Genomic DNA, 14,060 nt, shown 5'->3' with positions numbered 1-14,060 from the left:
TTTCATTAAAATTATAAATTGATGTATTAATTTAGATAACGAATACTATTAATTTAATATCTGAACGAAATAAAATGTTACTACTGTATTGGTGACAAAATATCAAATAAAAAGGAGTCGCAGTCAGGGATCGAAAATCGATTTATTTGGTGACAGATCTACCATTTTGAGCACAGAGCTATTATTTAAGTAACAAAACTGTTATTATAAGAACGAAGTTTATATTCATGTAATGCAATATAATTTTATTGGTTATCGATCTCTTATTTTACACATATATTAACATTAATTTGATAATTCATACCTGGGAACAATTTTTGTTTATCTGAGAACGAAAATATTTCGTGGTGATAGATCTATTTATTAAGTGATACAACTTGATGACAAATATAAATTTTGGTGATAGAAAATATAGTTACCATTTTTATTTTATTAACGTTATTTAAGTTTCACCGCCCTCCGTTGTCAAATGTTAGTACTTATAGAATGTGTTATTTAACAAAGTCTCAATCTTTAAACATGTACGTAATAGCGCCATCTATTGGATTTGTTTCGAACTTTGTAAACAATACTCACACAGAAAAAAGCAGAAACTACACTAGTGTACAGACTTGCCGATAGATGGCATTGTAATAAAATAAAGAAACTAAAATGTTCTTACTCATTTAAAATATTATGATATATTAATCCCAAATTAAATTTAAATAATATACAAAAATAATTGTTACTTATATGTATCACAAACAGACAAGTAAATATTTTTTTTAACCTGTTATTTATATCTGGCGATAGATGGCGCTATGTACAATAAAGGTATTTTTGATACGAAACATTCAATAATATTGGAAATATTTAATTTTTTTTAATAAAACTGTCGCCTAAAAATTATAGTTAGATAGAAAAATAAAAAAAATGTTGTGTGGTTTTATGAAACCACGGTAAAAGTGAAACTTTTTTTCACACTATAGACCTATGCAACACAAAAATAATTTGAACCATTACTTTTTGAGATTAGCCTGTTCACACAAACAATCTATTCAGCTTTTATATTAGGTATTTACAGAAGTTATAAGATATAGTAGGTAGGTACCTATTTGTATGACAATTTTATTTAAATTTTCTGACCATCCAATATGACAAAAAAATTTGTAAAAAGTACTAGTGCACGTTATTACTACGAATTAAAATAGCTTTAAAGTAGGTACTGAAAACTTTAATATTAAATACGCACTACCTACGTTCAAACACAGCACGATTAATTTATTACAAAATCACTTCACATTTTACGCGCAATCATTTGTTCGAACTAGCGTAAGGGTAATTACAGGAGTATAGAGGAAATATTTTTATTTTTCATCCATAAGATTAATTTTCTCTTCGCAAACACTAAGTTTGTGAAGAGGCCTCGAGTCTTCGAGTGCTCCGGAACGAAATGAGCACAGCACTTAGACGTTATAATAAACCACTCAAAAATATTCAGCGAAAGATATTCTATTCCTTTTACTTTTGGTTCCTGCCTTCTGTTTTTATGTGCCGAGTTATGCTTGGTATTTGCTCTTATTATACTTTTGAAATAACATTTCTGAATTAATTTTACTAATTTTAAATGTACTTGGCTTAGCGATAATAATTTTAAACGTGTAACCATAATAACAAAATGAAGTGCTTGAATTTTTTAACCACATATAAGAAATAAAAATATTAAATATCTACATTTAAATATGTCGGCGGATGCATTTCAAAAAAGGTTAATAACCTCTTTTAGTTCAAAGAGGTCATAATATAGGTCGCGCTGTCATTCTGAAAAAAATAATTGGCCATATCACGCGTGTCATAAAAAAATATTCAAAATTTGGAACTCGTATCTTAGAAACGGGAATAACAATTAACAATAGACGGCGTCGTGAAAAAGGAAAGTTTGACGTGCTCGTGTATTTTGTCTCAAAATAATTGAATAATAAGAAAAATAAAAGATGTTTTCTGACGAGGAAATAAAAGAAAGCGGCCTGACGAGACCCGGTGATGAGCTTATAAGGTTCGATCTTCATTTTTTATTAAAACCACTGGATCATGACCAAATGGATTTTATGGCTAATGTGTTAATTTATTTTTGTTTTCAGTATACACGAGGTATGCTTGGTTGACAAGTACGATAAGAAGGATTTTGGCTTTAACAGCGAACCGCTCTTATTTAATTCCGGTCGCAGTAACGTGCGTAAAATATTTTTTTTTTATTGAGCTATTGTATTTTAATAGTTTCTAAGGTTTTCAAGTAGGTATCTACCTACTAACTGTTACAATACGGTTCTGTTCGTGTTTTTTCAATATTTAACAATATTTAGTAAAGAAATCTGAACGTACCTACGTACGTACTAAAATAATTAATAGAATGTATTTCTCTTATTTTTCTCGTTTTGATTGATTTATGTTTTAGAATTTAGCTGATGTTTTTAACTGATTATAAAAAACTAACGTACCTAACTAATTGCTTCTTAATATTCCAAAAAAATATTATTATACCGTATTATACCATAGCACAATATAAGTTTTTATAAAATATGTTTGGAAACGTAATATAGAATTTGAAATCCAGCAGTTTTCGTAGTTTGTTCTATACTTTCCGTAGTTTAAAACTAGATGGCGCTACCAACAACATCTGGGAATATTATACTGTAACTTTTTGATTGATGATTAATTGATGAAAGTTTTAATTTTATGATAATCTAGAATACTCATGAAAACTTAATTAAATAGATAAAATTAATTTCATTTGAATTGTAGCTTATTCACAACGTATAAGTAAACTAAGTACACTGAAGATAATAATATGCACCTTTGTAATGTTGTAAATCAACTGAAAACAGCGGCGGGTAAAACCTATGTCATAGGCCACTTATATAATATGGACTATGTGCTAATAAAATAAATAAGTTAATCGTTTATGGCTTTCTCTAAATCTCTGTACAATATTTCGCACAGATAAGAAAGAGTAGGTAACAAACTTCCATACATTTGGAAGTTTCGCATATTGGGAAGAAGGATTAATCTGATACCTACATTATAAAAAGTATATTATTTCTATCTATAATTTGTACTCGATATTTCGATATACATATTGCAATTTATCATTTAATAGACATTGTTTCCCACAGTTGGACCACCTGCGTTTCTTCCGTGATGGTTTCCTAGAAGGTCTCGAGCAGCAGCAGGCCAGGTTCGCGTGGACGGAGGAAGACGGGAACATAGCGTCGCTGGTCTCCGCGCCGGGGTTTGGTACTGGAACGACCTTTGGGAAGGAGCTTGAAGCTGATCTTAGTAGTGATTTGAAGGTATTTCTATACACATAGGTATTGTAATGCTATAGATAGGTACTAAATTAATTGTTTTGTTTTCGGCGTGTGGCAGTGGAAATTTTTTATTTAAATAAATAAATAATAAATATTATAGGACATTATTACACATTATTTAAATGAATTCCTGTCATGATTATGTAAATGATTGTTGCGTATATTTCGCGTTGTTCGATTTAAATGGTTAATTTAATAAATTCCTGAAAGAACTAACATTAGGTCACATTCAGATTCGTCGGTTTAGATTCAGACTAAAAAAAGCTACTATGATCATAATATTGATATAAATTTATATTAATTATAAATCATTATTGAATGCCATAAAACCAAGAAATATCCCTATTTAAATATATACCTATATTTACTTAAACCTTAAATCAATATTTACAACATTTCTGTCTACAGGAAGCTGATACTTCCAGTACGACAACAGGAAAGAACAGCAATGGACTTATTTTTACGCCAAAACCGTATGTCGAACCTAGCACTGTGTCGTCTACATCAGGAACAACTAATACAGGTATTTCAGAGCCTTTAAAATACTATGCGTATGAAAGAGGGATGATTTCTTATTTTAACACTTAGGTATCTCTAGAAAATATAGAATGAATTAAAGTATTAATTTGCCAACGTATTTTTAAAACATTGTTTATGAAATAGATTATATATTATTATGATTTTTTTTTCAGACACGCAAAAACCGAAAGGCAAGAATGCCTGTAAAATTGATAAGAAAGATCCGCGATCGAGACTACACTTTGTGAAATATATTAAGAGACATGGACGAACTATAAAACTATGGGAATGCGGTATTTGTAAGTACATATTATCATATTTTACCGTATCTGTCTATTTTGTGTTTTTTATATGATTGTATTCTTATCTACCTTTTATTGCAAAGAGTGCCATTTTTTATTTATTTTGTTTATATTACATAATTTACGATAGAGCTTATATTTTATTCATGCTAATAATTCAAGAGTTTTATTATTTCATATGCATTTCATATTTAAACAAAGTTCAACATTGTTGATCACCGAGATACGAATCTTTAGCTTACCAACGGGCAATAATACTCGTTTTTCTTCTTCTATCATAAAATTAAATCACAAAAAAATGTAGGTAGCCGCGAATTCCAACACCAGTACACGCTCATGCGGCACTTGCCGACGCACACGGACGAGCGCAACTACCACTGCGACGAGTGCTCCAAGAGCTTCCGGCAGCTGTCGACGCTCAGCCAACACCGAGCGATACACTCTGCCGAGCGGCCGTACGCGTGTGAGGTAATGTTGGGTATTCGAACAGAGTCAAAATAATAACTAGTAGCTTGACAGAGTGCGGGTAGTCGCCAATTCCAACACCAGTACACTCTCATGCGCAACCTGCCGACGCACCGGACGAGTGCACTATTTATTTTATTTATTTATTTAATCCTTTATTGCACACACAAGAAATAGACATACATAAAGACCACAGAATAATTGAAATATAATATGTACAAACGGTGGCCTTATCGCTAGGTAGCGAATAGCGATCTCTTCCATCCCACCGTATGTATTATAGCGTATACCACTGCGACGAGTGCTCCAAGAGCTTCCGGCAGCTGTCGACCGTACGCGTGTGAGGTAATTTATTGTAACAGAGTGCGGGTAGTTGAATTCCAAGATCAGTACACGCTCTTAATGGCCTATTTTAACTCGATACACTCTGCCGAGCGGCCGTATGCGTGTGAGGTAGTGTGGGGTATTGTAACAGAGTGCGGGTAGTCGCCAATTCCTATGCCAGCACATGGTCATAAAGGCCAATTAAAACTAGAGCGGTATCCGCTACCGCCGTGGGTAGCCCGATCGGTACGCGATTAAAACTCTTACGTAGTATGTTATAGAGAATCAAATCGCGTACAGATCTGATCAGCGAATAGCTGATGCTGCTTAATGCGACAACCGTCAATGCCTTTTAATGCTACACTAGCTGTGCAGTTTGCTCCGCATTTTCATCCACATTAGGAATATGATCTCATCCTGATATTCATGCATTATCAAATTAAATATCAAGAGAAGAACCATTTTTTAATTAAAAAGTTCAATTTAAGTTAAAGTTTATTTGGTAAACCCGACTTCTTTCTTGTTGACCTACCTTTGTTTCTCTTTAGTTATTAATTAATCCCCTAATTTTATTTTTGATACAGATCACCACTTGATACAGTCACTGGTGGCTTATCTTACAATTTTTGACATATATTTTCATACATTTTAACTAACACATCATCTATTATAACATACCCACTACTCATACAACTGGTTATCATGCCTAATATTAAAAATAAGTCCCAATTCCATCAGGTGTGCAACAAAACTTTCAACCGCGTGTCGACCCTGATCTCCCACCGCAAGACCCATTCCGACGAGAAGCCCTACCGGTGCCACATGTGTCCCAAGGGCTTCCATCAGAAAGGTTCCTATCCTGAATGTTCCTGTCTATCCTTTTTTAGTTTTACTTGATACTGTATTTTTAATAATACCTTGATTTGTTTAATCAATTTTATAATCAGTCTATTTATTTTATAATGCTGCAAAAATATAGCTTATCTAAGCAAGCAGACAAATGGAAAATGTAAGTGATGATAGGAATAGATTATTCAAATTTTGCATACAAGCTTACTAATTAAGACGTTCAACGAAAACCATAACCTATTTCCTTACTCTTCCATTCCTTTAAAAGTGCATATAAATCACAATCCTTAAAATCATTAAAATGCTCTAAGCCCCAGATTGATGTTTCATTAACCAGACCTTAACAACGGATATTTAGAATTTATCCATAAGAAGAACTTTTAGACGATTTCATATATTATATCTATTTAATAATATTATAATGCTGAAGAGTTTGTTTGTTTGTTTGAACGTGCTAATCTCAAGAACTACTGGTTCGATTTGAAAAATTCTTTCGGTGTTAGATAGCCATTTATCGAGGAAGGTTATATATCATCACGCTAAGACCAACAAGAGCGGAGCAATGCGGGTGAAGCTAGTAAAAAATATTATGTGTGATGTTGTTTGTGTCTAAAAGGTAACCTCCGTAACCACCTGTTCACGCACACCAACGAACGTCCGTACCGCTGCAACATTTGCAACAAGGGCTTCAACCAGCAGTCCAATCTTGTGTGTCATAAGAATAAGGTATGATAGTATCCAGATATTTAGAACGTTTTATTAAGCTATTGCATAGCTTCTATCGCGGGCCTTGAACGCGGGGACCGTAACGAGAAATTCCGTAACGAAAAACCTCACGCTCCCCACTCCGACGGGTGGAGGTGTGGCTTGAAGGCATAGCATGCGATAGCTTTACCGCGGCAGTCCCCGAGTGCCACACGTCGTTATTTATTTTAATATTTTTGTATTTTCATCCGACCTCACTAACATACCCATCTTTATCAGTTTTTTTTACATCAAATGAATCTTTTCCATTTATGGTTAAATAATAATTATACCTAAAGCTTTATGTAGAGCTTAACTTCTGAGATGTGTTTATTATTAAAAATATTTTTCTACATTAAAAAGTGTTCCTTTTACTTTATTTTTGGATAGGCACATCCTGATGAAAATGGGGAGACTATCAGCATTGATAAAATCTGGAGTCAGAATTATCGACAAAAAGCGACCAAGGCGAAACCGCATAAATCGAGGTATTTTATAAATCTCTATGAAAATTTTCTTTAACAAATCGATTATTCAAGAATATTAGGTAAGTATAACACGTTTATCATTTTTATTGCAATTTATGGAGATTGTTGCTGAAGCTTCAAGCTACTTGTATGTTTTAACAGTCTCTACTACGAAAAAATAAAAACTCACAAGTTTGTTCCATATACTTAAGTTTTTATTTTTTATAGTAGGGAATTCTTTAAGTGGTAAAGTACCTACAGGAATTACACATGTACCAACCACCATACACTTTAAAACTAAGACAATGCTTTCAATCCTCTACTTTAGACCACCATCAGAGCATTGCGAAGTATCCTCTTCAGTTGGGCCGTACATTCCACCGGAGTCGCTCAAATGGGATCAAAGTGACAGCGCCTGGAGCAACGGTGTGATAGTCGACCCGATAAAGACGTACCACATGGGCGTTGCCATGGCAACCAGGCAGACGCCGTTCGCTCTGCTGCAATCTGATAGTGGACTGCCAGTATTGGTTAAAGTCGTGGATACAAAGCTGCCTGGGGGTAAACAGGTATGTAGTTTATTAATAGCGTTGTTTAGAACTTAAGTCTTAACAGATATACTTAAATTTTTCTCGAGAGCCACACTATAAATTGATAAAAACAGAAGGATAATCAGTGCAGTTCTTTTGAGTTTATCACGAAAGATAGACATACACGGCGGAGCGCTATGTCTTATTAAATGTGATTTTTTTTTTATATAATTTTGACCCACTCGTATTATGCATATAACTAATTGTACAATGAGATACTTATGCTATTAGATGCTGGTTCCTGCGACAGCTGAGGATCTGCGCGTTGGCGGTAAAATTGTGATGAAGGAAGACGAATTTGATTCAAAGGTATGTGTAATACCTAGTGTCACCTAGGCTATTGACTTGTATGCAGGACATACATAAGATCTATTTGGTCACTTTCAAAAACGTATAACATTTGCTCGGGTACAGCCCCAAACCGCGTAGATTGTTATAGATACCATCTGTCTGGGACGATTCAGAACTTAAATTTGCTACCAATATGAGGCACATTACATTTGCTAAGGTGTAATGTACCTAATAATGGTGGTAGGTACTATCTACAAAACCTGACTGACTGGCCGGTTGGCTTGGTTGGTAGTGACCCTGCCTTCCAAGCCACTGGTCGTGGGTTCGATTCCCACCCGGGGCAAATATTTGTGTGATGAACATAGATGTTTGCTCTTTGTCTGGGTGTTAATTATCCATATAAGTATTTATTTAAAATTATATATTATGTTTGTTTATCAGCCATCTGGTTTCCATAACATAAGCGAAAGGGTAGTAGGTAGTATGGGATCAGATCGTGTCGTGTGTGAAAATTGTCCCCATTTTTTTTAACCACTATTATTTTGTGCGACCACCTCCTTGGTACAGTGGTAGACGCGTGCGCGTACACCCGAGGGGTCCTGGGTTCGATTCCCGGAGGAGACGAAGAAAAAAAAATGTCTCGGTCTGGCAGGACACAGAAGGCTGATCACCTACTTGTCCCTGAAGAAAATCGATCAGTGAAACAGATGTATGGATAATGCATCTGCCCCTTACCCCACTTGGGGACACGGGACTTCACAACATTATATTGTGCAGGACGTAGACGTGGAAACGCTGCCAGCGGCGGGCGCGGTACAGATCCGCGTGCCCGTGGTGGCGACGGTGGTGCCGCGCATCCGGCCCGGCGGCGGGCTGCACCTCGCCGTGCGCGAGCCGCACACCGCCTACCGCGCGGCGCCACCCGGTGTGTAGTTTTTTTATATTTCTTTTATTATAGAGGGAAAAAATACTGTAAAGCATCTCAGGTCAAGATCTGCGACCTGGTATGTCGGTCTCGATCATGCTCTCATGTACCGACTAAAACAACCCTCTTTCTCCCGTCCAAATCCCCGCGGGATGGCCGTTAGGCTTTACTTCGCGGGGGGACGTATAGCATTGCTGCTTTTCTCACTTATGTTCTATGCCGTCAAACTTTTCGCATCCGTTCTAGATTTCTTCTATTAGTTCTAGTGTAGATGCGCTTTTGTTTAAGTCTCACGTATAGGTGCGTGTTTGTTGGAGACGCTTTCTTCGTACGTGCACGCACGCGCGCTTTTGTGTGTGTGTGTGTGTGTGTTTGAGTGTGTGTGTGTGTGACACTTGCGCGCGTTTGTTTGCTTGTACACTCACGTATATGTAGATGTTTACGTGTGTTGTATCTAAGTAAGAGTGCGTGTGTGTGTGTATGTATTCACGTTTGTAACATAACTTAGTAACATACAATATAAATGTGTTTGATGATATCTTAGTTAATAATTACTTTTTAATTAAATTAAGCTCTAAAGCTTATAAAAATGATTTTCATCAGGTGAGAATAACGGTGAACCATGCATAAGCATAAGCCAAGAGCCGCATACTTCGTCTTGCCATAAAATGCTGAATAATCTGAACACTAAAGAAACGAACAATAATAATGATGAATCTGGGAGACCAGGTAATTAATGACGGCGTTTATAAAATTACACAAAATAACTACGTAAAATTAGAGAATGGCATTATACAATGTTGAAATATGATATTAGATAATTAAAATATTATTTATTCATTATAGAATAATAATAACTGTATTCTTTATTTGAAACACTAATGCTAGGTAAAAATGGCAGGTCCCATAATAACGTCTTCATGCTCCTTGCTGCCACCAGCGCCTTCTCCGCCGTTGGATTTCATTCCTCTGGATTTGTTTGAGCCGATGGAGTGTATGCCTATGGGTAATGTACACATTGTAATTATACGATTGTTCTATATTCTTCTAGAAAATTATGGACCATATAAATTAAATTTATGTGGTCAATAATTTTCCTATAAATTTTATAGGTATTATGCAAATTTAACAAAAGTTGGCATCTTTCTATTTTTTTTATACCTATTACTAGCTAACCGACCGCGGCTTCGCCCGCTTTTTCCTTAACCTAATAAATTATATACTAAACCTTCCTCTTGACTCTATCTATTAAAAAAAACCGCATCAAAATCCGTTGCGTAGTTTTAAAGATTTAAGCATACAAAGGGAAATAGGGATTAGGGACACAGAAAGCGACTTTGTTTTATACTATGTAGTGATAATATAAAGAGAGTAGGATGAATAATTAGTATTTATCGTGGAAATTTTAATGTGGATTAGGTAAAGTATTTGTAGTTCGTACGTTAACTATTTTGAGAGTATTTTACATTCAAATAAGCTTATAATTATTGAACAAAAACAAAATTTTAATTTGTACAACCTTTTGGGAATGAAATGTACAACATGACGTAATAATGTAATTTTCATAGGCCCTCAAATAACTGCGGTGGATATCGACCAATCTCCGCCATCTGATGACTCGGATATATTCATCACTAAATTTGAGGTAAATATTTATTTATTTTGTATCATTGTGGATTTTATCTTATGTTTATATTTTTGTATTTGATTGAAACTTATTATTATATATTTTTTATACCATTTATCGTACAACAGGTAGAAATAAAAAACAATATTTTAATTATTGAACTTTTATTTTCAGGAAAGCATTCCGCTCTCTGACTCTGATTAAACGACTATGGCTGCATGTAGAAATGTATTTTTTTTTTAATTCTAAGATAAATGTTTCATTTTAGTTGGTTTAATGCTCTAAGTTTTAGTTGCATGAATAAACAATATACGAGTAACTGTTGTTTTATTTAAAATCACAAAATCATTTATTTTGTAATTCTCTCCTTGCCAGCATCAGTGCAACCTGTAAACAAAAAAAGTTCTATAAGATTTTTTCCCAACAAAAAGCTATTTTCTATAAAAAGGCAATTTCCTGTCTCCTATGTAAATAATCTTTCATTATGATCTCGCGATGACATCGTCTATTATATTGTTGTAATATCTCTGTCATATCGTATTGTTGCCGCCACGTGATCGGAAATATGCCCTTAGGGCCGATCTGGGGTTGATTTTAGTTCCATTTCTAGATAAGAGATGGCGTTGGTGGCACTATTTTGAAATTTTGATATGTGAAATTTTTGTGAAATGGAAGTTTTGTGTTTTGAGTTATTATTATAAATTAATTTGAAATTATATAATTTGTTTGTTTTTGATATTTATTTATAAGGAAGCTTGGTACTTCATGAAAGTGGTAACAACTTATAGCTTTGTTTTTCAACAAAATGATGCATGTTGAAAAAAACTTCAAATAAGCAAATACCATTCTGTAATGGATTCCTATTATTATAGATTATACATAGGTATGTTCACATTTAACCACCAGACAATAAATCTATTACATTTTGACGAATGAAATAAATGTAAGCACATCATTATATTTTTAAATGTAAATTCATTCTCTACACGAACCTACATACTATTTTACAATTTCTAACAAAGTCTTTACATGTCGTTAAACAAAATTTATAATTGCGTATTCCGAACGCACCGCTGAATCTATTCGAAATCAGTCAATTTGGTAATGACCAACCATTAACCGCAAAAAATATAAGGCAATATAACAAGAATGTGACAATAAAATGCGAATTATACGTCCACTTTTTTACCAAAGGCTCACGCGTGGCTGCCACGCGTCACAAAATATTAAAACTGGTGTTAGACTTGACACGCGGACTTTCCCACCAATAAATAGAGAAATCTTACAACCCTATTGACGAAGGATCATATAAGTTCAGATAAAAAGTAATCGTAACACAAAGCAGTAGAGTCGGTTTTGCATTCCCAACTTTTAAGACGGACAGTTGCAGAATTGACATTCAATATTGAATTCTATTTACGGTTAAATAGGTTAGAAATTACATTTATCAGCGATTATAAAATTAGGGTTGTCCTCAATAATCTAAATACCGCCCCCGACGGTTATCGAATAATGCGTTCGCACGTGGCCGTTGCGTTTTTTATCGAATTTTTATTTCGTGCGAATGCCGAAGTGGCGGCTGGTGCAGACGTATAGATCTTTTGTGAGCCACTTCAAAGGTTTATCGATATAGAAATTTCTAATTTCAGACGGGTCTTTGGTAGGTATGCATATTTCATTTCTACGCATGGAACATTTTATTTTCCATTGTGTTGGCATTCAATGAGTGGAAAAAATGCATAACATTTTTAGAAATGTTTTGAAATTATACACGAAAAAGATAAATAAAAAACAAGCTACTGTACTGAGAAATAACATAAACTCTTAGCTCTATATTACACTGAAAATTGTAAGATCGTTTTTGCAGTGAAAATTTCAACCCTTTACTAACGTCAACAAATCAAATCATAGTTCTGTATTAATTTCCTATTTATTAAATCAACAGTATTACAATAAACAAAGTATGAATATCATAAAACATCATTAAAACAAACACGGTCCTAAGTCCCCATCGAGGGGCCCCTAAATATCATTTCATATTTTGATTATGATATCAATGTCGCCCACTCGGCTTGCAGTTTTTATTTCTTTTGTCAGTTAATACACATATTAACCCATTAAGAGTCACGTGCCGACATAATATAATATTTCACACGAATAATGGAATAGTTTTATTGTTATAGATGTTGCTTTTGTGTGTTTGGCTCTTTATGATTTTTATCGGTGTCGATGTTTTTTTTTTTGTGTGTGTTTTTATTGAATATTGAATCGTTTGCTGGTAAACGAGCGTTTTATGTCAGGCATAGATTATCCATCGATAATCCTTAGTAAAAAAATATGAAATAAGTATGTATATATGTATAATATTATGTATTGGATTCATTTAACCGTGTAAATCTGTATTCTGCTCGGCAGGAATTCTGTGCATACTACGAATATGCGAATATTAGCATAAAGATTACGTTACGCTTTAAATGAAGTATAAATTACTCTAGCACAAAATTTGCCACTACTGTTAATACATAATAAATTAATATAAAATATTGGGATTAAAAGTAATCAATAATTTATATTGAAAAAATATCTAGTAACATCGTCCAACAACGTACAACGTCACTTCTACCAAAAACCAAAATCCACACGGAAACATTATACCAATAAAAAAAGCAATGTCACATCTCATTAGCGCTAGAGAACTGCGACAAATCCTTCGCGATTGAGACGTAACTGACTGACTGACGGTGACTAGTGATAATCCGAAACGCGTGCGTGCCGCGTGCACGTGCGTGCGCGAAACGCGGGCGAAGCGTGCCCGAAGCGTGGGCGCAACTGTGTGCGACAGTCGCGTCGTTAATTATTGGCAGACATGTGGACATGAGTTTTTGACGGTTAAAAAATCGATGATGATAAGCGTGTAATTAGTGTGTGGTAATGACTAGGCGGTGGGATCATCATCTATGCTATTGTGAGATGGGTTTAAAAGTTTAAGCTTCCACAGATTATATTATGTAGGTATAATCTTCCCTGCCTACATGAATTCTTCAAATTAACGAGAATGGGTTTATTTTGGGGATATTTTTCATTTTGTCATTCTTACGATCATCATTGAACTTTGTTTATGTTAATAAACATTATTCTTATTACTATTCACCAATTTGATAAAAGTTTCGCCATTTTACAAACTAGATGGCGTATGTTGTGTCCCAAAATAATAACCTACTGCTTGTTTATTTTAGTTTTAAATTTAAAACAAGTTATCAAACGTTTTCATAATAATATAACATGCTATAAGAAGGTACGCCGATGTATGGTTATTTAATTTTAAGAAGTAGGTACACACATACACTCTCATATTGTAATATCAAATTGACTCATAATTCCCTATTCAAATATAATATTTTTAGTCCTAATAGTAAACTTATGTTAACAACTATAATTACTTAGGTTAACTTATGTTAAAAAGAAATTTTATTAAAGCTATGCTAAAAGCTTTAACTAAAAGCTCCACAATAATTGAATATCATGAATGAATGAATGAATGAATGAAAAATACTTTATTGTACACCAGACATGATACATTTTATAAACTTAACAACAAATTAACCAATGT

The 14,060-nt window shown here is 34.1% G+C and overlaps 1 protein-coding gene across 1 annotated transcript; it reads left to right on the top strand.

Annotated features, from left to right (window-relative positions):
• Positions 1 to 1,973: 1,973 nt before the first annotated feature.
• On the top strand, positions 1,974 to 10,701 carry LOC123701554 (zinc finger and SCAN domain-containing protein 12-like). The gene is made up of 16 exons (XM_045649064.1): positions 1,974 to 2,035; positions 2,121 to 2,211; positions 3,153 to 3,329; positions 3,756 to 3,870; positions 4,040 to 4,165; positions 4,473 to 4,636; positions 5,696 to 5,807; positions 6,423 to 6,532; positions 6,941 to 7,038; positions 7,346 to 7,586; positions 7,839 to 7,908; positions 8,662 to 8,823; positions 9,427 to 9,552; positions 9,725 to 9,829; positions 10,392 to 10,468; positions 10,625 to 10,701. The coding sequence occupies exons 1-16, from the start codon at positions 1,974 to 1,976 to the stop codon at positions 10,652 to 10,654; spliced, it is 1,866 nt and encodes a 621-aa protein (XP_045505020.1). The 3' UTR covers positions 10,655 to 10,701.
• Positions 10,702 to 14,060: the final 3,359 nt, after the last annotated feature.

The sequence above is a fragment of the Colias croceus genome, chromosome 21, assembly GCF_905220415.1.
Source record: "Colias croceus chromosome 21, ilColCroc2.1".
NCBI classification, from domain to species: domain Eukaryota; kingdom Metazoa; phylum Arthropoda; class Insecta; order Lepidoptera; family Pieridae; genus Colias; species Colias croceus.
Note: the sequence above shows the minus strand (reverse complement) of the source record. Positions and strands in the feature narration are given on the sequence as shown.